At 36.9% G+C, this 26,034-nt stretch overlaps 1 protein-coding gene across 2 annotated transcripts in view; it reads right to left on the reverse strand.

Annotated features, from left to right (window-relative positions):
• Nucleotides 1-26,034, reverse strand: part of KLHL2 (kelch like family member 2) — a 56,330-nt gene that overhangs the window by 5,759 nt on the left and 24,537 nt on the right. For both annotated transcript variants that reach the window (XM_084286772.1, XM_084286771.1), the window contains exons 5-12: nt 16,505-16,667; nt 6,560-6,669; nt 5,038-5,154; nt 3,925-4,074; nt 3,031-3,148; nt 2,226-2,423; nt 1,351-1,452; nt 301-429 (exon numbers count right to left, since the gene is read on the reverse strand). In XM_084286772.1, the coding sequence (XP_084142898.1) occupies nt 301-429; nt 1,351-1,452; nt 2,226-2,423; nt 3,031-3,148; nt 3,925-4,074; nt 5,038-5,154; nt 6,560-6,669; nt 16,505-16,667 (1,087 nt within the window). The remainder of the gene's footprint in view (nt 1-300; nt 430-1,350; nt 1,453-2,225; nt 2,424-3,030; nt 3,149-3,924; nt 4,075-5,037; nt 5,155-6,559; nt 6,670-16,504; nt 16,668-26,034) is intronic.

The raw sequence follows: 26,034 nt of genomic DNA on the forward strand, positions 1-26,034 counted from the left end.
TAGCAGATACTACATTGTTACAATCCATGCATGTTCATTTATAAGTTAACAACATCAGAAGGTATGGGAAGAAAAGGAATATTGAAAGTATGGGAAAGCAAGAAAAGATATCTACTATCAGCAAACTGAATCTTACTCTGTAGGAAGTTTTGTATTTATAACCTACAGTATATCAGCCATTTAAGGCTAGCACATTCCATTAAGCATCAGACTTTAGCTTACCTTTTACATTTTTAGATAAATTTTAAAACCACAAATCTGTTTCACTTTTACTATGATCACCGAGTCTTGTTCACCCACCTGCTCCACTCCGTCTGGTGCTCATTTCTGCAACATAGCTCCACTCATTTGTATTGGCATCATAGCATTCGACTGAACTAAGGCACTGACGTGATGCCCCATCATAGCCCCCAACAGCATACAGTTTACCTAGAAGGGGAACCAACAGAAATCTGCAAATTTCTAACGCACACAGACTACTGTCACACATGCAGAGGGGAAATCATTGTTCTCTGAATTAGCTACTACTCGGTATTTGTCATCAATCAGTTATAGTGAGATTGTATTTTTGTTAGTTGTTTAGGATAGCACTCTATGGTTCTTGTCATTTTTAGGAGGCAAGAGGCAGCCTGTACCTTGCAAAAGCCAAGTGAGTCAAAAGATTTTGAATTGCCTAGCTGAAATGCAAAGGTACTTCTTTCTGTTTATAATTTAGTTGTTGTCCAAAGTCAAACTAATTCAAGTATGTCCAACATTGGAAGTTCACTGATAGGCTTCCTAGAAACGTCAAAAAATTTCCCATGAAAATTATCTGTACAGTTTGCATTTTCAGATGAGAAACAGCAGTGGTTCCTATGCAGTTAAAAAACACAACAGACCTAAAAATATTTCAGGACCTATTAGCCAGCCCATGCCTGCATTGTGCAAGTGATATCCAAGCTATTCACAACTAAGTTGCCCTTGAAAGTCAGCAGTTTTCGTGGCACTGTCCTTGACGTTGTTCTAGCATGTAACCAGCAAAGTCAGCCACAGATAACATAACTGACAACAGCGCAGTGCTACATCACTATCAGGCTTTCTAGCTTTGCTGACATGCATACATGGTTAGCACACTTTTTGTCAGTTGGCCTCTGACACACCTGACGCACAGTTCAAGCTCTGGAAAAAGATAAAGCACCTGTGCTAAAAGCTTGACAAAACAAAATAGAATGATATGTATTTCTCCTACCATTTGAATGTCGAGGTTGAGTAGAAACCTAAATCTGAAGTACATTTTCTAAAATGGGGAAAGACAATAAGGTAAAGGATTGCATTTCTCTTCCTCCTTTTTAATGTAATTTGTCAACTTACCTCCAACAACACCTACTCCAACACTACTTCTTCTTGTGTTCATTGGAGCTACATGAAACCACTCATTAGTCTTTAAGTTGTAAACTTCGACTGACGATAAACCTATGAAAACAATATAACATTACTTGCTCCACAAATCTAGATGCAATGTACTGTCTACCTTCCAAAAAATTCATCATATCTGTAAATTCAAATTTTTTAGTTTTAAGAACTGTTAATTACTATGCAGAAGGCATAACATCTATCCTTTAGATAGTCAAATACAATCATACAGTCATCATAGTCCTGGTGTCTGAAAATGGGCAAATTAGTAAAAGCTTTTATGGTACTCTGAAAATATTCTCCTTTTTTTTTTCCTTTTTTTTTTTCTCTTTTTTTATTTTTTAACTAAGTCACAACGCTCTCTCATACATGCATATGCTCATCAATAATAGTTATTAAGGAAAAGGGTCATCTCTGCACAAAGGTTTAGTGCATCTGTGTATGTACATCTTCCCACAGTTTAAAGAACACTGTTCATAATCCTATTTACACCATGTGAAAACAGAGAATCATACTTCATATGCAAACAGGACAAAAAAGACCAGAAAATTTTTCTGCTCACATGTTGCTTGAGGTAGGAACTTGGACTACTGAAAGGGAACTTGCCGAAGATTCACCAGTCATGATGCCTGATGCCTGAAGTCTTAGATTGGAGAAAACAGCCCACTGTTCAGTACTGGGTGGAAGGATATGACAACTAAGGCATGTTCCACACCACAAGGTGCTAGGCTACCCTCATGCTTGGTTTTCTCACTGCTAAGAGTCATTCAAATTTGATACAATTATTTTAACAGTAATGAAAAGTAATAGGCAGCGTATGAAGGCCGAAATACCTGTACTCCCATCAAATCCTCCCACAGCATAAAGAAGTCCATTTAATACAGCTGCTCCCAGTGTGCTTCTCCTGTCTTGCATATTAGCAACACTTGTCCACTGGTCCTTCACCGGATCATAGGAATCTACTGTGCGAACTCTCAAAGAACCATTGAAACCACCAACAGCATAAACCATGCCTCCCATGTACACCATTCCTAGAGAAGGAAAATGGTGAGGACAGTTGAGCATTTTTTTCTTTTTGTCAATTATTTTATTCCGTACTATCTTGCAGGTACCTGACACGATTTACAGTACTCACTACACAGGCTTTTGACAGTGTCATAAAGCCACACTCCCTTCAGATTAAGTACTACAAGTTCAGGTGGTTTTTTTGTTACTAATGTCTCATACTCCTGAAAACAATGCTTGCAGAATTTCTTCTTGATTAGGTATCTCAGCTATTTTAAGATTTTCACATTTTTAATATCAGGTGGTCACTTCTTCACATTCTTCATCTAATTTAATAATAAGGTATTTTAATAATAAAATTGCTCATTATTATAACACATTGATATTTTAGTACTTTTATCCCCTGTATCTATGGCAGGTAAAGAAGCAGTTTACTATAGATTACAGACTGAAACACAAATTAAGATCAAGTTAACAAACCTGTATAGATCCAGACTAGCAAATCTGTAATTTTAATTTGCAGGATGATCACTGAAGTCAAAACTTAGCCCTTGTCAAATAAATATCTTAATTAATGTTCTAAAGAACATGGGATGCTTTATATTGACGCCTTAATTCTGAAGCATTATGTACCTGCTCTACATCTTCTGGAAGGCAACTCGGCCACCTGATGCCAGCGTTCTTCTTTAAAATCATAGCATTCGACACTGCGAATCGCCTTTGGTGCCTGTCCTCCAACTACCATCATCAACTGAAAGGGAGATGATATTTGTTAATTATTTCCATATGTATGAGAGCACCTGAAAGATCAGAAGTTTTAAAAAGGAAAGGATGGTTCTTCTAAATAAGCAAGTTGAGTCTTGCAAAGTAGGCAACTCATTTTTTATTTTTTATTTTTATACAAGCAATTTGAAATTATTGTGTCTAGAGGAAATATTTGAGGTAGGAAAGCAGAAAGCAAGTAGAGGCTAGACAGACCTCCCATGAATGACACAGATTATGCTATATCTTCGCATCCTAGTATGACTGCAGATATGAGAATTCACTATCTATGATATTCAATGTGAATATGCATCACAATATGTGAAAATCCATCACAATGGATTTGTGAATCCATTGTATGAATGTGAAAATCCATCACAGAACAGCCTTCTTTGGTTCCGTTGAGGTAAATGTGTTAAATCTGCTGAATGAAGTCTCTTAGTCCATTATTATAGTTGCCATAATACTACAACAAAACTTCTTGATCACTAGAAAGAAGACATTTGTTTTCTTCTAAAACGAAGAAAAGATCATACTTGGCTAATGAAATGAAATGAAATAAAATAAAATAAAAAAATAAAATAAAATAAAATAAAATAAAATGCCACAACTCAGAAGCATCCATGATTTTTTTTTTTAATGTTTTTGTGACAAATAATTCTGATATGGGAATTTTTACTGGAATAAGTGATGGTAATGCTGTCATCAAATCTGTTGAAGTAGAGTTTAAAGAAATAAGTACATTGGAAAAAGTAAGTGTCTTACTTTTGGAAGGCTAGCAGGCGTTCTCAATTTTGTTCGAGTGCTTTTCATCAATGCTCGTTGCTCAGTTGGCAGCAAGTGATACTTCATAGCTTCAATGAGGTAATCTTTACAAGCGCTGCTGTTCTTAACCAGTATTTCCTCTTCAACTCTCTGTTTGTTAATAGAAGTTTAACAAGGTCTGAGCATGTTAAGAAGTAAAACACAAATCACAATCTGAAGTGTAATAAAGCCTTTATCACAGGAACAAATACATATCACTGAATTTTTAGAATGTAGTTTAACCACGTTTAAACATGATTTTATGTGATGACAATATGCAGTCAAGAAATCAGGAGATGTAGACTCTCTTAATTAGTATGTGGAAGAAACAGTGTTAGACAACAACGAGACTGCTCACAATCCGACATGTTTCATGACTTTTCAAATACAAGACTGTACGGAACACTTGCAGGTAGGAGTGGAGGAGAGATTTTAACAAACCACTCCACAACAAAAAAGTGGAAGAAATTCATATCACAAAGATAGATTTCTAAAAGTAAACACCTACCAACCATTTGATGTTAATGGTGAGCTGATTTTTTTATCTTAAATATTTGATCTAACACCAAAATAGTCAAAATGATGTCACAGAACTTTAAAAATAAAAATAAATAACAACCATTATATCTGAACCAGGTAAAGAAATGTTTACGCTGTCATATAAGTCCTAACCAACTTAATAGATACAATTCTGAAATTTAAGTGTTGGATCAAACATCATGGTTGGACCAGATGATCCTGAACGTCTTTTCCAACCTTAATGATTCAATCCAATGATCATATTACAAATGAAATGTAACGTGACCTCAGCAAATTAGATCATCCAAATTACTAGTGTGCCATGACAAGGAGTCACCCGAACAAATTACATACATATGGCCTCCCCTGTTTGGCAATCCCCCGTTTGACTGTAAGAGTGCATGTGCACGCACATGTAGTGGTGGTTTCTTGTTTATTTTTACCATCAGTAACACAATACATTACACTGTTTAAATTTAAGAATTTTCACCTGGCATTAAAAAAAATAAACAGAAATGTTCACATGCTCAAGAATCACTATTCCTTTTTGCTTACCTGAACTAAATATTCCCGGGAAAGCAAAGGCAGCCGAACGTGCTCCATCAGGCGTGCCATTAGCTCCTGCCTTACATCTTTGTCATGGTTTACCCATGCTATCACCGCTTCAAATACCTTCCAGAAAACAAACAAATGCGAGTCCCTTGACTTACAGATTCATGACTATGAAAATATCACCATGTCTCCAAAAATAGCTTTTACTTTACTACAATTCCTGATGTAATAAAAACAGCAGTTACAACTCCCGTTATTTGCATACTTATCCAATAAAAAGTTCTTAAGATGCATTAGGCAGTCTTTTTCTACACCACATCTCTAGTAGTGTTTCAAGGGTACTTGACAAAATGCACAAAACAAGTAATACATTAATACTGTAAATCCAATAAAAACTATGTAAATAAACGATAAAGCAGCAGAGATATTGTAACTCTCTTATTTTTCTTCCTGTCTTGGAGAATTGACATGCCACATCATCACCCAGATGACTGATCATCAAATCTTACCAGAAGAAGAGGTACCAAGCCTAGTTTCTCCTATATTGCACAACAGCTTATCATATGCTTGAGCATTAAAACTTTAATTATACTCCACAGAAGTAGCATTGCTTGTATCAGTCAGGCCCTTCAGAGTATTATGGGGACAGCAGTGTGACTTCACTAATTACAGGTTAAGCAGATCATTCTTAGATTCAGAGTTTCTCCAATGTATAAAGAAAAGAGTTCAGCATGAAACACCATCTAGCCATCAAATCAGTATTCAAACGTGCTTTTGAATACAGTTTAGGCTCATTTGAGCAGAGTCGGTACAGCTACATACTCCTTGGACAAAGGAAGACAGTGTATTTTTAATTTTAATATCTGGATTCAAAAGCTCAGAACAAATGCATCTACACAGAAAAATCATTAGAGGTTCAAGGATATCTGCTGGCCTCACTGAAGATGAGTTTCACAAATGAAATGATGAGATCTAGCTAAAGGCGAGCCAAGCCATATTCAAACTTAAGTTTGGCTATACCAAGCTACCTAGCCATCTCCTTCGCAACACATATTGTTCTGTTAATCTAAACAGCCCCATATATACAAGTGCCCATTTTTAATTCCTTTGTGGGACTGCTTACATGGAAGTTAGTAGAGTGCATATACTTGTTCTTCATACTACTATTTCTAAGTTATTTATCCCTTGGTTTACCAAGGGATAAGTTGGTTAAACCTGTGACTTATATCATGTGTTCTCTGTTCTGCTGAAGCTGAGAGAGAACTTCCATTCAACTGAGCATCATTTTTTTTTCACAGAACAGAGGTTTATGTGATATAATACAGTTTTAGGATTTTTAAGAGTGGAGATTAGTTTTCAGCATCAAACTGACAACACTTTGGGGAAATAAATCCTTTAAGTAAGCACAATACATGCTTAATTTCACCAAGGAAACAAAGAATGCATCCAGTCTACAGAACCAGTAGGAACAAGCTCACTCTTATACAAAAGGATAAAAAGAATACTGTGGAACAGGTGCTCTTACCTTCTCTTCTGAGGCAATTGTAAGCTTGTCGCTAGATATCAAACTGCACACCTGCTCCACACCGAGATTGAGGTATTCTTCACTGAGTACAACATCAGAAAAGTGCTGTTCTGTTTGGAGGAAAAAGAAAAGTACTCTTAACATACAGCACTATGTGTATACAAGAATGAACATTACAGCAGTAGAGGAAAAAGAGGAAAACAACTCAATATGCATGCTGTCTTGTCACATTAAGATGCAATACCTTAATACATTTTATATAGGTTAAAGCTTGGTCTTGAACACAGCATTTATATTTAAATATAAACTCAGAAGTCCCTGCCAACCTCAGCCATTCTTGGATTCTGTGAAGGTACTTTAAGAATGCAGGATGCTTCCAGATCAAGAAGTCGAATTTTTCAGGGTACAACAGCTTTTTTGAACTTTAGTAAAGTTTATGAGCATAAAAAGATAAATCTAATGCAGCATGGCAACTCCTGTCCTCTATCTAGTTCCGCATCCTGTTCCTTCAAACAAGCAACATAAATTGCTTCAGACAGAAGTCCAAGAACACATATGAGAAGTAAATATGGTAAGACCTCCTCTCATAATAGTCTCCCTATAATCATGACAAATTCGAGACTGGTAGTCAGAATGATGGTATTTTACCTCACCTGCACTTCACTAAACAATGAGTTTCAGTGAGATGCAATCCAGCCCCCCTGAACCTTGTTGAATGCTTGACTTTAATACCTTTCTGCAGCAATAATCTCAGTTTCCTTCAACAAAAACCCACATGTAAACTTAATGGACAGTTTACCATTCATTAATCAGTCTTCAGTGAATATCACCGTGTTCTACTGCTGAACACAATGACAGGAAAAGCCACAACCTGTCTACTCAAAATCATTCATTATTCCTTTTATCCTTCACCTCTATTTTAATTAGTCCTCGCCTTTTCTCTTTTCCATCAGCTTTTCCATTCATGAAGACATAATCCCCACAAGTCCCTCCAGTTCTGCAACATTCTCTTATCATGAGACAGGTAGTACTTTCTGCAGCATTTCAAGCAATGGGAGAGAAAGGATAAGGAGAAATACTATCGAGTTTTGTAACACTACCATTACTTTTCTACCCTTTACCAATCTTTATGTCCAACTCTCTGTTTTTCAGATGACAAATTTGCAGTTCATTGAGCTGAAGTAGAATTTTCTGAGATACACTTACTGAAAGAAATATCTGCTGAATTTTACTATTTGCACATTGCAAATAGAAATTGAAAACTAATTTGCATAAATTAAGCTTTATCATAAACTCCAAATTTTACGTGATGGTCCCACAAAACAGCATATCTGACTGAACTCGGAAGCTGAGTTAAGAGGCAAGCAAAAAAGGGAAGCAAAACACATCCAAATCTCAGAAGCTTTATTCATCTTCCCTTGAGAAAGGGAACATTGCATCATATCCAACAAGATATGGTTCATAAACTAGAAATGCGTGGATAACTTCATATATACAAAAGCCTTCTATTTTAAAAGAGGATTTAGATTTATGACATGCTCTAACAAACAGGAAGAGATCCACTCCCTAACAAAAAGAGGGAAAGTTGAGAATCTACATTTGTGGTATTACTTTGTAAAGCTGATTTCTGTCTTCATGCTAGGAAGAGAACTGTAGGAGAAAATAAATAAATAAATAAATAAATAAGTACTTGAACAAAAACTAAGGGACTGTTTTAATGGATGCCAGCCTCTGTGCTTAAAGCATGAAATAAGGCATATGGCCAAGAGCTAAGAGATGAGAGGAGTGAAAAAAGGAGAAGCTAAAACAAACTACTCAGTCAATAGCTATAAGCTCAGGTTTTCAAGCAATACCTGGAAACAAATTCTCAGCTGAATGAAATTTAAAAAAAAAAAAAAAAGGCGGGGGGGGTGAACAGGAGAGCAGACTGCAATATAAATTTTAGGCATCCAAAAAAAAAAAAAAAAAAGAAGTGGGAGTGCAAATTGAAATCATTTGCCTCTTAAGAACCAGATTTCTTGTTGCCAAGGAGACCATCTTAACTGACTGATAGATAACCTTTTGGCAGAAGCCAACTGAAATTACAGCTAAATGGATTATTCAAAATAATAAGAAATGAAACATGAACAAGGAAACTCAGAAACACCAATTAAATCTGCCAACAGCAATTTATCTAACACCGTTCAAGCACTGAAGAGGCATTTTTTTATTTATTTATACATACATAAAAATAATGCTTATGAAATTCAAACCTTTCTACTTCCCTTTAACAAGAAGGATATCAGCATCTTATTTTGACATAATATGATTTGGTACTAGGAGTCATAAAAAAAACTTTATTTATATTTTTTTCCTATAAATTCTGAGAGAAAAACAGTATTAGGGGTATGTTTTTGCCTTCTGGATTAGGATTTGTCTTATCTCATCTTATTGCTAAAATTCTGAAAGATTAGATAACCTGAGATAATAACATCAAACATAATGAAACTTATGACATGACTGAACATTTCATACATCTAACCCCTGCAAAATCTCAAACTATGTATGTTTTTTATTTGTCACAATGTACTACTTCATGAACATCCCTTAAATAAGCAGACAGAACTATCTGGCTGGAACTTTTCATAAGAGAAAAATATCTTCCCCCCCCAAAGAATTTTCCACATAGCGTGCAACTTTGACAAATTCATGCTGGAATCCTGCCTGACTTCTTGCCACTTTACCCAGATATTGAAGCCAGCTGGCTTGCAAATCAGGCAGCCTGGTAACAAGCTGTCTTAGGAGCTGCAGGGTCTTGGCTTCCAAATTCCCACTTTCTGAGCAAGTACAATTCTAATTTTTTATCCTCAAAACTTAAATCTGCCTTAAAAAAAAATATCCCTTCCATTTTAGGAAGCTTCTAAAATATCTGTTCCAATAACATATGAAAACCAGATTTTCACATTTTCGCAACTGGTAGAAACAGTTTGTATCTGGATAGCTGACGATCTGTCCTCGTCTGACCTGTACCAGTAGGATGGGACTTCTGCTTCAGGGACATACTAAAAGGACAAAAAGGAAGTTCTTAAAAACACGAAAGGAGCTAGTAACAAAATGTTTGGAAATGCAATAAATGAAGGTATCTTGCAGAGCAAAGGAAGATAAAAGGAGCTATAAAAATACCACTTTTTGTTATTTTCCATCAGGAGTCTGGAGATGTGTATTCTACATACACACATCAGCAGTAAGTGCTTGACCTACCTCTTCTGTCCAAAACATACATGGTCTGGTCTTGGTAGTACTACAGATATTGTCTGTCTTTGTATTTCTCAATCCCATAGGAAAGAATGCTGTATCTGAAGTTTGCACGGGACATTTCATACTACAAACGTTTGTGGATTAAATCACAAACACTACTTCTCTCATTTGTATACCTATACTCAAACCTTACCTGGCTTAACTGCCTTTACTAAATGGAATAAACAGAGATGCACAAGTCTCTATTAGGTTCCCTCAGATGAAAAACCTTTCAGAGAATCTTGGTGGTAAAAAATAAAAGCCCGTAACCTATCTTCTACTTTGTTTTATGACAATGGCCTTTCTCAATGTTTGTCTCTCTGTGTTGAAAACTGCTCCATTTATTTTCCATCAGCAATGGGCTTCAGCCATTTACTAATATCTTTTTGATGTGTTCCAGCAGTTGATGACACTCCAGAAAACTTTTTAATATTTTGTTCACTTCCAGAAATCTTCTCCCAAAGATCTTCCCAAAGAAGATGTGTTAGCACTACAAAAACACCTGGAATGTCCCAGAAACATAGAGAAAAAATTATCAGTTCAAAAAGAAGCTTTTTTTTTAAAAAACAGAGATGCAAAGTGTGGAACTCGGAACTGAGCCCTATGCTCACTTACAAGGACAATGATAATTTCTCAAGGAAATGAAACAAATAGGTTTTAAACTTGTTTTTTTTTGGGGGGGGGAATTGAAACAATAACTAAAATGTCGTATTTTTGGCTTGGGACAAAAGGTCTTTGCTAACGGCATAACATAAGGCAGTGGTCAAGAGTGCCTTATAACCAGCCTTATAGCAGAGGGGTAGACACAAGCTCTGCCAACTTAACTTGCAGAAGCTAAATGCTGCAGAAGCCAATTTTAAAAAATCTGATTTCCTTGTCAATTTTATGCTTAAATAACTGCCTTTTAGAAGGCCATGAAATTCATAGCAGCCAAGGTAACAGAAGCATAGCAACAGACGTTGCTACTCAGAATAGAATTGTAAGAAAGATTCTGCTAAATATGTCCTTTAAATCTCATGAGTACAAATGTACACTAGAATAGTCTGCAGAAGGCGCACGTACTTCCCAAATCCAGTCAGGGCTCAAAGTTTTAGCCAGAGCACCAGAACACCAAATGCAGCATCCCACAGTTAAGTACAATATAGCAATCCATGCTGGTGCTAAGGTTCCCTACCAAAGGTTTCTGTGACCTCTCAGCATGATGCTAAAAGCCAAGCAGCGCTGGTCACCAAGAGACACTTCTTCCACAGAGAATCCAACCTTTCCAAACCCAGTGCGTCTATGCAATTAATGAAATTACATTTATCAACTTCGCCTGCAACGAAAATGCATTTCAAGAGCTAAGTTCTGTGTGAGAGCTCTAGTGCTGTGGTGCTACAGACCACATTTGTAGAACTTCACAGAGTTAAGTGAAATATATTCATAGGATTACTGGAAATCCACTTTATCTTTTCACAAGATTACAGAAGACCTCTTCTAGCTAAAAGCATAATGAAACATTACAAAAAATTTAATAGAACAGAAATATTTTTAGCATATACGATGACAATAAGCATTTCTTCTGCTTCAGAGTACCAGCTGGCTTGTGGGGCTGTCCCATTAGCCTTTCCAGTTTTATCCCTAAGTCTGGCATGACCTAGAGAGGTGTGGAGCTACATTTCCTCTCTTTCTTGTTAAAAATCATTTGAAAAGACATTGAGATTGACTCCAGTCCAAGATGGCATAGCCCTTTTAACTCTATTCTCTTGTAGCTCTCTTCCATTTTAACTGTGGATTAATCATGTTCTTCCCTTAAGATTTTCTATTTAGCATTTCTACTGCTTATGTTACTTACGAAATTCCTGGAATCAAACCACTTTCCCTGATTAAAAAGCTTTACCAATCTATCTTGAGGTTATAATTAACATTTTGACAACTGTAAAACACACCACAGACAATTCTTAATTTGTGAGCATGCCCTAAGACTACCTAAGATATATCACAGGCTAAAACTGAGAACAGATGCTTACTAACAGCATTCGTGCCACATTCTCTTAGTAGAAATCTTCGCAAAAGAAAGATCTCAGCTTGATCTATTGCCCACCTGTGGAAAAGGTGCAAGACCTAGAGTAGGACTGCACTAGGGAACGTCACCAGAAGAGCTGGCATCTCAGAAAGTTTAATTGTAACAGAAGTCAACTCGAAGAAATTGGCATGAAGTTCATACTATTTTCAGCTCTCTCAAGAGGCATCAGATACATATAAACGGCTCCCCTAAATTATGGAAATCCAGTAGTCTGCTACAGGAGGACCAACCCCACCACAGGACTATGAAGCTCCAATTTTAATGGAATTTGGGTTTCACTCCCACTGGAAGGAAGCTCCAGAGCATCTATAACTTATCTACGTTTGCATCAATTTGTTTTTATGCCATCATTGTCTATTAGCAGTGTCTAACTGCCTCTTTTTCCTAAATATAAAATAGCAAGTAAAACAAAGAGTGGAAGAAGTCAAAGAGCCAGGTGCTTTTCGTTTTCTATTTTCACTCTTCTTTCAATCGATCAGTCCCCTCTTCTGTATTTATTCTAGCTTCTGTAACCTGTAATCCTACAGTGTAGGCTCACAGGAGTTCAGCTGTCTATGACACAAGGTCTGATTCTGAAATGGCACAGCCACTTATCTTTGGCTTAGACTTCCAAGAAGAAAAGTCTTTAAGTTGTGAGAAAGAGCCTTGACAAAGTACACAGAGTTGCTCAAGAACAGAGGGAAAAAAAAGATGCTACATGTATGATGGCTATGATGGCATTTAGATGCTTGAGAATTCAAGAGGGAAAACATTAACCTAAAAAGGGATACAACTGTTTGTTGATAATTGAGGGTTACAAGTTGTACGTAATTCCCGTACTCTCAAACATGTATAACAAGTATTGCATTCATGGTCTCGCCAATGTTTTAGGTTTTATATTTTTATACCGTGATCTACGTAAATATTAACTTCAACTACTAAATTGAACAAAGGTAATTTAAAAGAGAAGCAGTTGTTAAGGCATAGTCGGAGTAGAAGTTGGAACAAAAAAAAAAATTAAAATTAAGCCACTGTTATATGAAACTGCATTCCCTAAAACATTAACTATCTAAACTTTAGCTAATAAATGTAAGCCTGGATTCCTATTGCATAAAAGATCAAAAATATGACAGCCTTTTGCAGTTGATACGGTGTTACTCAAAGGCAGAAAAGATTTAATTAAAACCTTTTGCATAATAGTCTAAAACACAGTTATCACAGAAAGTACTGAGTTGCATCTACACTAGAACTTCTCTCCTAAGACATGCATCGCAAAATTTAGTCCTTTCAAAAGCAACCTGAATAGCTCTTGAATTGAGTTTTAAGGTTCTTTTGTATTTTTAATTGATATATAAATAATTTGAATACAATTTCACTGAGTTAAAATAATGAAATATTACTGAGCATGGCTGATTTGCATTCCTCAGTTTCACATTTAAGACAGCAACCAAGAATTCTCTCAATGGACACCTAATCATACTGCATTTATTTTTTCCTTAAATATCAATTCTTGATGGAGAAACTATAATCTTCTGAAAGTGAGGGCAAAAAAATCTATACTGGAAAACAGATTTTCTTGAAATTAAGGCAATTGTAAACATTCAAAATCATTCTTTTTATGAGGTCTAAAATTACTCATGACAATAAAAAGGCTATTATTTGGATCTGGACATCTGAATTAAGCACTTAGTGGTCTATTCAAGGAAAATTGTCATTTTAAACTCTGTACTAAGTTGTTAATTTTGTTAATTTGTCATTGTATATTTCAGAAAAGCTATGAAAAGCAATATAGTCTTTTTTTTTTTTCTTCTCTGCAGCATTACCAGGATGATTTGTTGTTTTTTTTTTTTTTTCCTTCTCCTTTCTGTACTGCTCTCATACTAAGTCTGACAGACTGCTAGGGATTAACGAAGGCAGGGCAGAAAGTGCCAGGCAATGAGGTATCTCACACCCTAACCATGCACAGTATATTATCTTAAGAGTAAGAACAGAAAGTGCATTGCTTTAAAATTCACCACACGGATACTGCAAAAACACAGTAGGAGTGGAGCTGGCAGCTCATGGTATGGGCCAGCAGGACTCCAGGAATATGACTATAAAAAAGGAAACATATATGAGGAAAGTACTTTCTGGAGGAATCCGACAGAAATAGAAGATGGTTTTATTACAGAGGAAAGAGAAAGAAAGGTTAGTTCCAACCACAAAAGAAGTAGGAGAGAAATACAAGAGATACAAGTGGAGGTAGTGCTACTGAATTGGAAAAGGCAAGGGCGAGAGGTTGGAATTTTATCCGGAGGGGTGGGGGGAAGGAATACTGCAAAAGTAATACAATTATCTTAGCAGACAGAGAGGAAGTTGAGGCAGAGGTAGATTTGCATTGCAACAAATGAGAAATTTGACATAGTACAAATTTGGTGAGGAGGGAAGAAACAAAATAAGGGAGTAAGTAACAGAGTAGTTGAGAGAAAATGGCAGGGGAGAGTTAAAGTTGTTAAGTTCACAAACCTGAATGACTAGGAGAACACTGAAGTCATCAGTGAGTGGAAGACAGGGGGAAGGGAAAGATATTTAGATGAAAAGCAATTCAATTTTGCTGAACCTGAAGTAGGAATGAAATATCCAAGAGACACTGAAAAGACAGGAAAAGATCTGTGACTGGACAGATAGAGGCATACCTGAGAACAACTCTCAACCTCTGACAATCCATGATTTCTGAGTTAGCAGCATATTCTAAAACAAATTTGTCCTATTCTTCGAATATTCACTCCTGTTGCTCTAATGAAAATATACTGCTTTGCTAGCTACTAAATTTTATCCCTATAAAAGGGTGTGGCTTTTTTCACCATAAAAAGCTTCCATTAAAAATTAATTCTTCTGTGTAATGTCTTCAGTCTTTACTTAAACACCAAGACCCCAAGGCATTCTACAGTGCTACTTAAATGTAAAAAAAAAAAAACTGTTAAAAAAATGTTAAAACTGTTATGCTAAAAATTCACTGCTTTGTGCAAAGCTTATACAATGGCTTTAAGGATTTGTTTGTGTTTTTTTTTTAGTAATCTACATTATGCAACCTTTACTGGTGTCAAAAGCAGTTAAACAAGGGAATCCAGGTGGATTAGATTATGTTAACAATTACTGATTTGGTAATACTTTCTCTGTATTATCACTTTCCAACAGCAGAAGATGTATTTGGAAAGTAAAGGAAAAAAAATGATTTTAGTCTTCACAGAGTCATAGAAATGCAAGCTACAAAGCACTTCAAATCATCTAGATTTGCACACAGGTGTGATCTAGATCAAACTAAATCTGATGTTGGTCTAACCAGTTCTTTATAGCTTTCCAACAGCAGAGAGTTCATAACTTCCATAGACAGCTTGCCTGATCAATGTTACTTTTACAATAAGATTTTTCTTAATGTATGAAACTACTTTAAGAATACCTCACAAATGAAGCTTACTCATTCTCATCTCTTTACGTACTGGAAGATTTGTGTTCCTTCTCATACTCCTAGCCTTTTAGTTTCTTGACTGAATGGACCCTTTTCTCTCACAGTCTTTGTCATAGGTCAGTCTGTTTTCTTAATATGTTCTTGTTAGACTTCTTTGGATTCACTTCAGCTTGTTTGCATCTGTCTTAAAGGTTGGTTCAGCATTTTTCCACCTGAGGCCTCACCAGCATCAAGAAAAAGGGAATAATTATTCTCCCTTGTCCCTGCAACAACACTTCTGTTAGTTCACCAAAGAATCAGAATTGCTTTTTTATTAACAACAGCAAGCAAAATGAGAACTTAATTTTGAAAATGTGAAGACTTGACACGAGCTAGTCCTCTCACAGATATGACAAACAGCCTTTAAGATGACAATAGCAATGTACTTTTAGTAATAAAATTAAGAATCTAAGAACATTTTTCAGCAAAGAATGAGAATCAATGACAAGTGTTCTTCAAAAGCAAGTAGAAATTAGACTAATAAAACATTTTGTTGGTTGAGCTATATTATTACTTCAAAGACATACCTCTATCCACTTTGTGTCAAGACAGAAGAATAAGATTACAGGTACCCTTTACAGTAGGAAATTTGAAGTTTTGGGCTAAGTAAGTAGGATTCTCAAAAGACAAATTACTCAAGACATAATATTGATATGATATGTTTCTTGACAGCGTCTACTTAGCCAGTAGAGTACAGGGGCTACAGATAGCTTTCCCCCATGCCCTCATCTTCTTTCTTCCCCCATGTTCTTCCAACAGTCCTGAAAATCATAGATGGAACTTTGGTTCTTGGCAATTGTTTCTCTAGTGCCAGAATTTTAGTTCTTCTTTCCTGCTTTCTCCCCTAAACTATGGTGCAAAATTTTAAGCAGGCTGGATTATTTCTGGGTTACAAATTGCATGGTCCTAATAGGCCATGAAAATACTGCCCCTATGTGCAGTTACTATAACCATGTTTCAGCCAGCAGACTTTCCTTCTCTGACAGACATTCATATCAAATGCACTCTTCAGAAGATGCATACCTGGATGAAATTCAATTTCCTTTGGGCAAGTGTGGGTGGATTGGTATGGAATCCGCATGTGTGTGTAACCCCCCACACAGATATCGATCTAACTTCTATGACAATGATAACTTGCCTGCATACGTGTTGGCCTTGTTCAAGAGATCTGTGCACGCATGCATGTCAGCAAAAGCACGAATTCCCAAGCAGTTGACAGGATGAAGCTGGGATTCCAAAAATTCACAGCAAGTCCTTTTCACATCTTGCAGTTGCAAGAGACCAGCTGCTGGGAGCAGTACCTGAAAGAAGCGACAGGTGTTTAATATCTCAGTTCAGTTCTGACTTGATACAAGAGTATTGGTCAACATTAATAAAAATAAAATAAATAAATAAAACAAAGAGAGGAAAATTTCAGAATCACAAGACTCAAGAACTTAAAATCCAACACCAAAATTATTCACGTCTCTGCAAATGCCATTTAAGATTTAAAATCATAAACATCTCTGTCACCATGTTCACTGGAAAATCATTCTATAGATTACAATTCTCACACATCATGTAAACCCTCCACAGTATTTACTCACAAGTTCCCTAGTTACTCTTCCCAACACTTCTCATTTGCACCTCACCTTCAACCCTTCAACATTGGGAGGGTTCACTTTCTTAAAACCAAAGTTTTCTAGACCATGATAGTATACTTGTTTGCATGCAAGCACGGGACATTGTCCACATTATTTATTTATTTAGCATCAATAATAAGCATATTTATGCAACTGATTCTAACAGGGACTTAATTCAGTTTTCAAGGAAGTCCAAAGAATGACAATTCTGGGATTTAAAAGTCTGAATATATAAAACATTTCACAGCTCACTGAAAGTCCATACCAGCAAATAACTAGTGTAAATGGTATATTTGTCCTTTCAACTTTCAGAAAGAAAGTGAAAAAGGAAGGAAGAATTTCAAGAACAGTACAGCATGCATTCTATTTGACCAGTAAAATTTAAACATCAGGTTTAGATGAAATATAAGTAAAATTTCCCAGTGCTAACTACATCTTCTTCTTCATAATGCTTTTATTTTTGGTGTCTTTGACAGTTACTTTAACGTTATTTCTATGTTAGAACATTCAAATATGAAATTAATGTTAGTTTGCATCTTCAGTGGATGACAACAGGAGAGATTTGAACCCAAGTCTTGCAATTTTTGCTTACACACAGAGAAAACATATACTATAGGGTTGCATCAATAATAAGCCAGCAAAATATACACCAAAGACAATGGCTGCACTACTCTTGTTAAGTATTACTTTTTTTAAACAATTACCTGGATAGAATTAAAAAGAGTCAGGGAAGAACAAAACTGGATGATCAGGAAGAGAGCTGGAAGAGCAGGGTAAAGTAAAAAAGACCTGTGTAACTCATACTAAATGCAAGTGGCAGAATATACATATAAATTATTGCTCTTGGGAACAAGTTTTAATTTTAGTAACTGTCTGCAGAATCAACTATTTGCCATCATCAAGGACTATATGATAATCTTGCAAAACTGAAATCTGTTTTAATATTTTTTGCCGTTCCTCTCCCTTCAGCCTGCCATACATGAAGCTTGCTTGAAAACCATCTTTCTGTTCCACAAAGTATTAATCCCTAACTTGAAGCAATAACCTGCTATAGCCAAATGTGTAAAACAGGGGAGGATCAACGTAGACTGCAAAAAGGAAGAATATCTTTAATGAAGTTTGCTTCAGGTATCAACTATTAACAAAAGAAATTAAGGCAAAAAAATGAGACTGCACTGATACACCACCAGAGGGTGGTGAGGCCTTGCAGAGAGATCTGGACAAATCAAGAGAGCTCGGACAATACCGACAGTATGAAGTTTAAAAAGAGCAAGTGCTGGATTCTGTACCCAGGAAGGGACAGCCCTGGCTATAAGTACAGACTGGGGGATGATAGGATGGAAAGCAGCCCTGAAGAGAGGGATCTGGGGATTTTGGTTGATAGCAAGTTGAGTACGAGCCAGCAGTGTGCCCTGACAGGCAGGAGGGCCAGCTGTACCCTGGGGTACATCAGGCATGGCAATGCTAGTGGGTCAAGGGAAGGAATTGTCCCACTCTGCTCCGTGCTGGTGTGGCCTCATGTACTGTGTGCGGTTTTGAGTGCCACAACATCACATATAAAACTGTTAGAGAGTGCCAAAAGGAGGGCTACAAAGATAGTGAAAGGTCTTGGAGGGGAAGATGTATGAGGAGCAGCTGAGGTCCCTTTGTTTTTTCAGTCCAGAGCAGAGCAGGCTGAGGGGAGGCCTCATGGCAGCCTGCAGCTCCCTCACGAGGGGAATGGAGGGGCAGGCGCTGAGCTCTGCTCTCTGGGAACAGTGACAAGACCCGAGGGAATGGCATGGAGCTGGGACAGGGGAGGGTCAGGCTGGGGGTTAGGAAAAGGTTCTTCACTGAGAGGGTGGTTGGGTGTTCAAGAAGCATTTGGATAATGTTCTCAGACATATGGTCTGATTTTTGGCTGGTCCTGTTGTTGGAACCAGGAGTTGGGCTCAGTGATTCTTGTGGGTCCCTTCCAACTCAGGATATTCTATGCTACCAAGCAAAAGAACTGAAGACTAGTTTAAGTCGTAGACAGTACTTGAAAATATCGAGTAAGTCTAACAAACTAAATGGGAAAGATATGCATGAAGGAATAGGAACAAGTGTCAGCAAAAGTCATGCAATTCAAAAACAAATTCAGTTAAGCTTGAAGTCTATTAATGACAAGATTAAAATAGTCCAGAAAACTCATTTTATATTAGCATATATGTTTATGAAAATGTGAAGATAATTCTGGCAATAGAAATTACATTACTGGAACTACAGTATGATTAGTTAAAACAGTGTGTAGATAATTTGATCGCATAAAATACGATCATTACATTATGTATCAAAAGTCAGGGCTGAAAATCCAACGCAAGTGTTTACGTCCACAAGCTGTCTCAATGAATCAAACATTTCACACCTGCTTACAAAAAATTCACTAATCCAAACAGTCTTAGGTAATTTTAAGTGGGTTATCAGTATAGTTGAGCAAATAACTCTGACATCAATTCCTGGCTGTGTAAGTGGATTTAGTAGAAAAATATATAGAATAATCAAATCAGTAAAAGAAATAGAAAGATGAAATTTGAGAATGTTATGCAGAAAATAATTTAGTATCTCTATGCATAGTCACACTGAAAAGCTTGCTTACTAATAAAAACAGGAAACAAATGCTACAAGAAAGTCTGTCTTAATTATGTGAAACTTAAGTCAGCCCTTAAATCATGGTAATTGAGTTTGTAAAGTTATAGATTTAAATACATTTTAGCTATCAGATGATGACATATTTTAGTCTATAAATACATGTATGTACATTCCACTAGTAAGAAGGGAAAGACAGACAAGGTGCATCAAATTCAGCCCCATTGAAATTATACATTGAGCTTTAGTTACTAGGCAACAAGAGCTGTGATAACATCCAGCTATTTCCTTTGGTACTACTGAACCCCTCAGCCTGTACAACCACCTGCATTTAAAACAGCTGCACTGCAGGTAGATTCACTCTGCTGAAGGCTACCAAGCTACCGGGGGGCGGGGGGGGGAACACTCCTCTACTCCTCTAAAACATACTAAAAATATATTAAAATTGCAGTATGGATTAAACTCAGCTGTTGCTCACTCTGAAGTAGTAGGTTATAGCTCAGCTTTATTTCCAAAAATAGCCAGTAGGGGGTACCCTAACTTTCCTGTAAAAGTCAAAAATACTTCAATATGCATACTGCTTCGTACTGCAAGAAACACAAGGGGAAAAAAATCCTTTCCAATGGCTTGTTCTATGCAAAAAAAAAATCTTGTCACAGTGGTTGTTTTTATAATCAGAATAACTGAATAGATTATTATTACAGATGGCAAATAAGAAATCATGTATTCTCTTCTTTGCATCAAAGTAGTAGTGATGAATCTTGGAATGACTGCTAGATTTTCTAGAGCATATCATTTAACCCTTATAAGCCTCTGATGACTTTCCTGATCATCTCCTGATTCTCCTTTCTGCAGAAACACTCCTGTTCCCAAGGCTATGTGTACATGGCACTACAACCACTTTTCCAATTCCACTGAGATAACAAGGACTTTGACCAGGTAGTGTGTGGTATCCTGTGTATTCAAGAGAGATCCACGTAAGGCCCAAAACTTTGGTCCCTATTTTCACTGGAGTATTCAAGTACTTCAAAGTAACTCATCTATGTTATCAACCTGTTTTTGAGGCTGCTGCCCTCTCTTGTGGCCCTTCAGATACCTGCCAGGATTCTGATGAGGGCTGGAGTACACTGATGTTGCCTGCAGCAATTCTCCCTCATCTTTTTCCAGTTCACTCTCATGTGGCTGGATGTACTTACCTCATGTGACCAAAATACAAATCTATTGAGTTCTGAGATGAGGAGCAGCTCTTACAGGCAGGCATCCATCTAGTTATTTGTGACCTATAGATTCAAAAGGAACATATCTACAACAGTCTGGGAGATACAGCAGGGCTTGTGTGACTAGCCAACAAACCTCTACCATGGAAGAAGGCTCAGAGGAGATGGATAAGAGCAATGAGTTCAGCAAAGAATGCAAGGAATGACCGCCCAGTGCTGTTAAGCAAACTGAACTTATCTCAGCACAAGGTGGGGGTAACCTCTGTTTTCAGAGTACAGCTGTACCAGTAGGTCATCAAGTCATGTAAACAGCCTTCCTTGAGATAATTAGTAGAGAGCAATCCCTTTCCCAGCTAGACAGCCCGGCAAAGCAGAGGAAGTATACATGTAACTCATTCCAACTGTAATTATAAAAACTGCATAACCAAAAAAATAAAAGACCTCTGAAGAAAGCAATAGGCTCGAGCTGGCTTTAACCCCCGTATTCCTTCCTAGTGACTGGGGCAACCCGTCATGCTGTGCATGCGCATTAGGGAGACCAGTAATGGGAGTCACATTTGTACAGGGATCTAACTGTATACTGCAGTTGCTATATTGTACTTTTGTTCTGATTTCAGTATGCTGCTGTCTGTCTGCTAAATCAGTAGCACGATTAACCCCTCTCACATGGACTACCTTAAAGAACCTGGTCAGAGTACTGAGCTGTGACAGCCTTCCACACAGCTTTGGCGTGCCTCCACACCAGACAAGGGGGTTTGTCCTGCCTGAAAGCTGCTGGATGACTTATTACAGGCATCTCTTCACAGCATTTCCACTTCACGACATTCAGTGCTACGCTCCACTTCATGCAGCCCCTAGCTCCCAAAGTAACAAGCACAAGTTGGCACTGCTTTACGCAACAGGTGCCTTTAGTATCTGTCCCGCTAGGTGACAATGGAGGAACACTAGCTTACAGGAACAAGTCCAGAGGAAGGGGCCACCAAGACGACCAGGGGACTGGAGCATGTGGTATTACAAAGAGAGGTTCTGAATTTGTTTAGCCATAAAGGAGAAGGTGGAGGGGGAGAGCTTATTACTGTCCAGAGCTGTTTAATGGAAGGGCAGAGAAAACAGAGCCAGGCTGTTCTTGAAGTTGCACAGCAATTGCACAAGAAGCAATACCCAAGTGAGAAGTTATGAAAGTCTGATTAGAGAAAAGGAGTTAGACTTTTTGTTTGTTAAGCCACAAGGGTGATTAAGCTCCAGGACAGGTCACCCCAACAAGCTGCAGAATTTCCATCCTTAGAGATACTCAAAATACAGTGGAAAGGTCCCTCTGCAATCTGCTTCAGCTGGACCTCCTTTATAAATAACAAAGTTCAATGCAAAGTGAAATTTAAATTGAATAAAGTTTTTGTTGTTGTTGGTTTTCCTCTCTCTGCTGGTTTAAATCAATTTGATACAATAATTGAGTAATTGGGCTTTTTTTTTTTTTTTACCCAACCCATGCTCTTATCTTTGCATTCATCTTTCCAATAACAGATTATCCTGGCGTGCTGTGCTACCTGCAATAGAAAGATGCTTAAGACAAGATTTTTATCTTACTATTTTGAGATTTCCTGGAATTTCCTGGAGATGTATTTCATGAATCCTTGCCTAAATTAAAACTGATACGTGACAATGATGCATTTAAAGAATATAATGCAGGTTTTGGGAACAAGATCGTATTCTTTTCACGGCATAAACAAAAAATTTCTCAGAACACTGTTTTGCACACAAATAAGCCAAAAAAAAAATCAAACCAGCTTATGACTAGAGAAATGAACAGTGTGCTGTTTAAAAAAGAAAGAAAATATTTTTATAACATGCAGAGGAAAAAACACATCAGTAACATTAGGAAAGAGAATAACCTAGGAAAGCAAATTTTGTGGGGGGTTGGACCCGATGATCTTTCAAGGTCCCTTCCAACCCCTACAGTTCTGTGTGATTCTGTGTGTGAAATGCCTGAGAATCCAATCACAACACAATGCAACATACAAACACTCAAGACAGAGAGTTATATCCTTGTTAATTATAGATATTCCGTATTTCCAGTTCTGACATTAAAATGAAATCAAAGGGCAGCAGTTATGTTAATACAAGTCATAAAACAAATCTTGAGGAGATACAGTAAAATGTAACATGTATTTCTAGGGGTTAAATACCTATTTCAGCTAACTAAATTCCTGAACTTCCTGTTTGTGCCATGGCACAAGGAAGAATGAAATTAAGAGATTGGTCAGAGATCATCAAAATTAGCTGTTTATTATTATTATTCCTATCTCAATGCATCTGTAATATAATTTAAACTGTGGTTTGTAACAAATTAGTTAAATTTCTAGTGAAATAACTCTGTGCTGCATTGAAATTATGCTGCTTATGAGTATGTATATAAAACCACTAAAAGATACAAATATTTTAACACTTGCATCCGTGGGATAAAATGTAGAAGTTCCAATTTTAGGAAATTCAGCTCTGCTAGCATTTTTACAAGGACAAGATGTGCAAGTTAAATGTACTGTTCCAGTGTTAAAATACACACAAATCAGATGCTATACTGGATTTTAAAATGTCCATGAGCTGCAAGTTTAGAACATAATGCCATGCATCTTATAAAATATATCTTTAGAGTCTTTGAGTTTATAGGCTATTGTGTAGTGAAGACTTGGATGTGCAAATTTATCCTTTATCCTAATGAGCCCAATCCAATTAAAAATACAGGTGTGGGTGGCAGTTTTATAGCATCAGAGGAAGGAATCAGACTCTTAATTGAGATACAGTCCTGTTCCTTCACATTCCCTTAGTACTAGCTACATTATTGGCAGAGCACTTTCAGTTGAAAACAAGCAAACAATCAAGATAATGGCGTATTTTGAATGAACGAAATGATCTCTAAAAATACTAAGCAGCTCCTGACTTGGAAAGTAGTGTTAGAGATTAAAATGGAATGTAAAATAAAAGTAACTGCTTTACATGCCTGCTATTTAACTAGCATCACTGTCTGTACTTAAGCATCCAAGACAGTTACAACCACATGCAGTTTACAGGAAGTATCTGATTTGCTCCAAAACTGACTTTAGAAGAGAAACCACTTCAGAAGATTAGTCTGAATGAAATACTAATTATTATTTAAAACATTTGTGGGGGGAGGCATTTTGTTTTGTTTTGTTTTGTTTTGAGGGGTATGGAAGTTTGGGGATGGATCTGGGAGGATGTTCTGGGTTGCAAAGTGCAGACACGATTCACAAAGCAAACAAGGTGACGGAAGGGTCACTTTGATCAAGTAATGTACTATAATTAGTGGTGCCTATCTGATCTACAAGGGAGAATCATGCTGTCATGTTTGCCCTGAGGATTTTCCTGCATCACCTTTATCAGAACTGTGCCCAAACCACCACATAAAAACATATTTTGGCTTAAGTCTCAATGCAAGAGATAGTTATGATGGTTATTTTTGTTAACAGTGATGAGCTCAGTCTTTCATATCATCTTCTGTTAAAAGTTTCTCAAAATAGGGTAGCAATATTGTTCCACTTCAAGGGAAAAATTCTTGAACCTAAAATATTTTTAGTTAGAATTTCAGATTTTTCTTTCCCTCAGCCTCAGACCCCACTGACAGATACACTGCGCTTGGTTATAAAGAAAAGATCACTATGACAAACACTAAAAAAAAATCCCTAATTACATACATTTTCTTTTTACATTACAGGCAGACTGATTTGTAACACACAAGGCTTGTTCTCCTATCATAACTGAATATTTGCCAGCAACCTTGAAAGAGGAATCAAAACACCATTTCCAAATGCTAAAAAGCCTGGAAATAAACAGCAATGTAACTGGGATAGTAGATTATGAGCCTTTGCTTTCTCTATCTTCTCATTTTCTGGTACAGAAGATGTATCCATACCACTGATTTTTGTATTAATAGAAAACTAGGAAACTAAGACCAACAGAAATAGCACCAAGTAAAAATACTGTGCATGCATGGTGCTTATCTTTAGTACAAAAACTGAGACAAGAATAACATCTAATGTGCAATAAATGGCCCTTTCAGTAGATTCAAAAGATATTTGATTGCACTGAACTTTAAGCATTAGTTATATTTTTATATTTTGAGAACATCTTTTACTCATCATTTAGTTTCTTACAGCAGACTATTTATAATCTTCTAGAAATGTCACAGGGGAATACCTTCTCAAAAAGGAGTGTTTCAGTGACAAAATTCATAATCACTAATCTGGATGTTGTGCTTCTAAGATTCATGTATTTAGGGGACAGAATTCTCCAAGCAAATGACATCTCTAGCCTCCCATGCAAACTTTTTTTTTTTATATGAAGTTTTAATGCATGATTTTCATGATTTAAAGCATAATTAATTTCCAAAAGCCCAAACATTTTCAAGAAAGTCTTTATTCCTGCCTCCACAGATTTCATCTTACATATAGTAAGGCACTGTTGAACACACGTGCAAGTGAGAGAGGTCAAACATGCACTCTCTTCTGTAACTGGTTTCATTTACTCATAATAAGCACCTTGCATTTTGCATGGAGGTAAATGGGAACACATGCTTTCATTTGCATAGAACGCATTAAAGAATGAGCAATTGCCCTCTACTCTTCAAGTTGTCCAGGGCTGTCTTTCAAGTTTTGCAGCAGGTAGCTTTATTGTCATCGTTGGAAATAGATACACGGGTGCCTATAGCAAAGGTCAGAGCTGAGATGAAAGAAGCTGCTTTCATTCAATGCAGCATAGAAGAACCTAACACAGCCTAGGAACATGATGATTTTGAAGATCATAGACACAGAGAAGTTGCACAAGCTGTTCTAAGAAAACAGTTTACATACAGAAGTTCTTATTCATTAATACCTAGTTAAAGGGCAACCACATTAGAGAGGCAGAATGAAGGCACCAAGTTCAAGAATCAGAAAACTTGTGATCTCGGTCCTGACTACTTCTGACCTACCTGGTTATCACATCTGTTTCCCTTCCACTCTGCAACACCCCTCACCTTTCTTCTTTTGGGCTACAGCAAACTTACAGATTGTTGCTATAATACTTGTTATAACAGAATCCCGATTCTAGCTGCCCATAAAACAAAGCTAAAATGTTTTTCAGGCTAACCTAAAACTTCACAATTTTGCAGCTAAATGGATGTTCAAATGATGGATAAAATTCCTGTCTTAAAAAGAAAAAGCAAGGTATCC

Source organism: Netta rufina (genome assembly GCF_964035555.1).
Source record: "Netta rufina genome assembly, chromosome: 4".
NCBI lineage: Eukaryota > Metazoa > Chordata > Aves > Anseriformes > Anatidae > Netta > Netta rufina.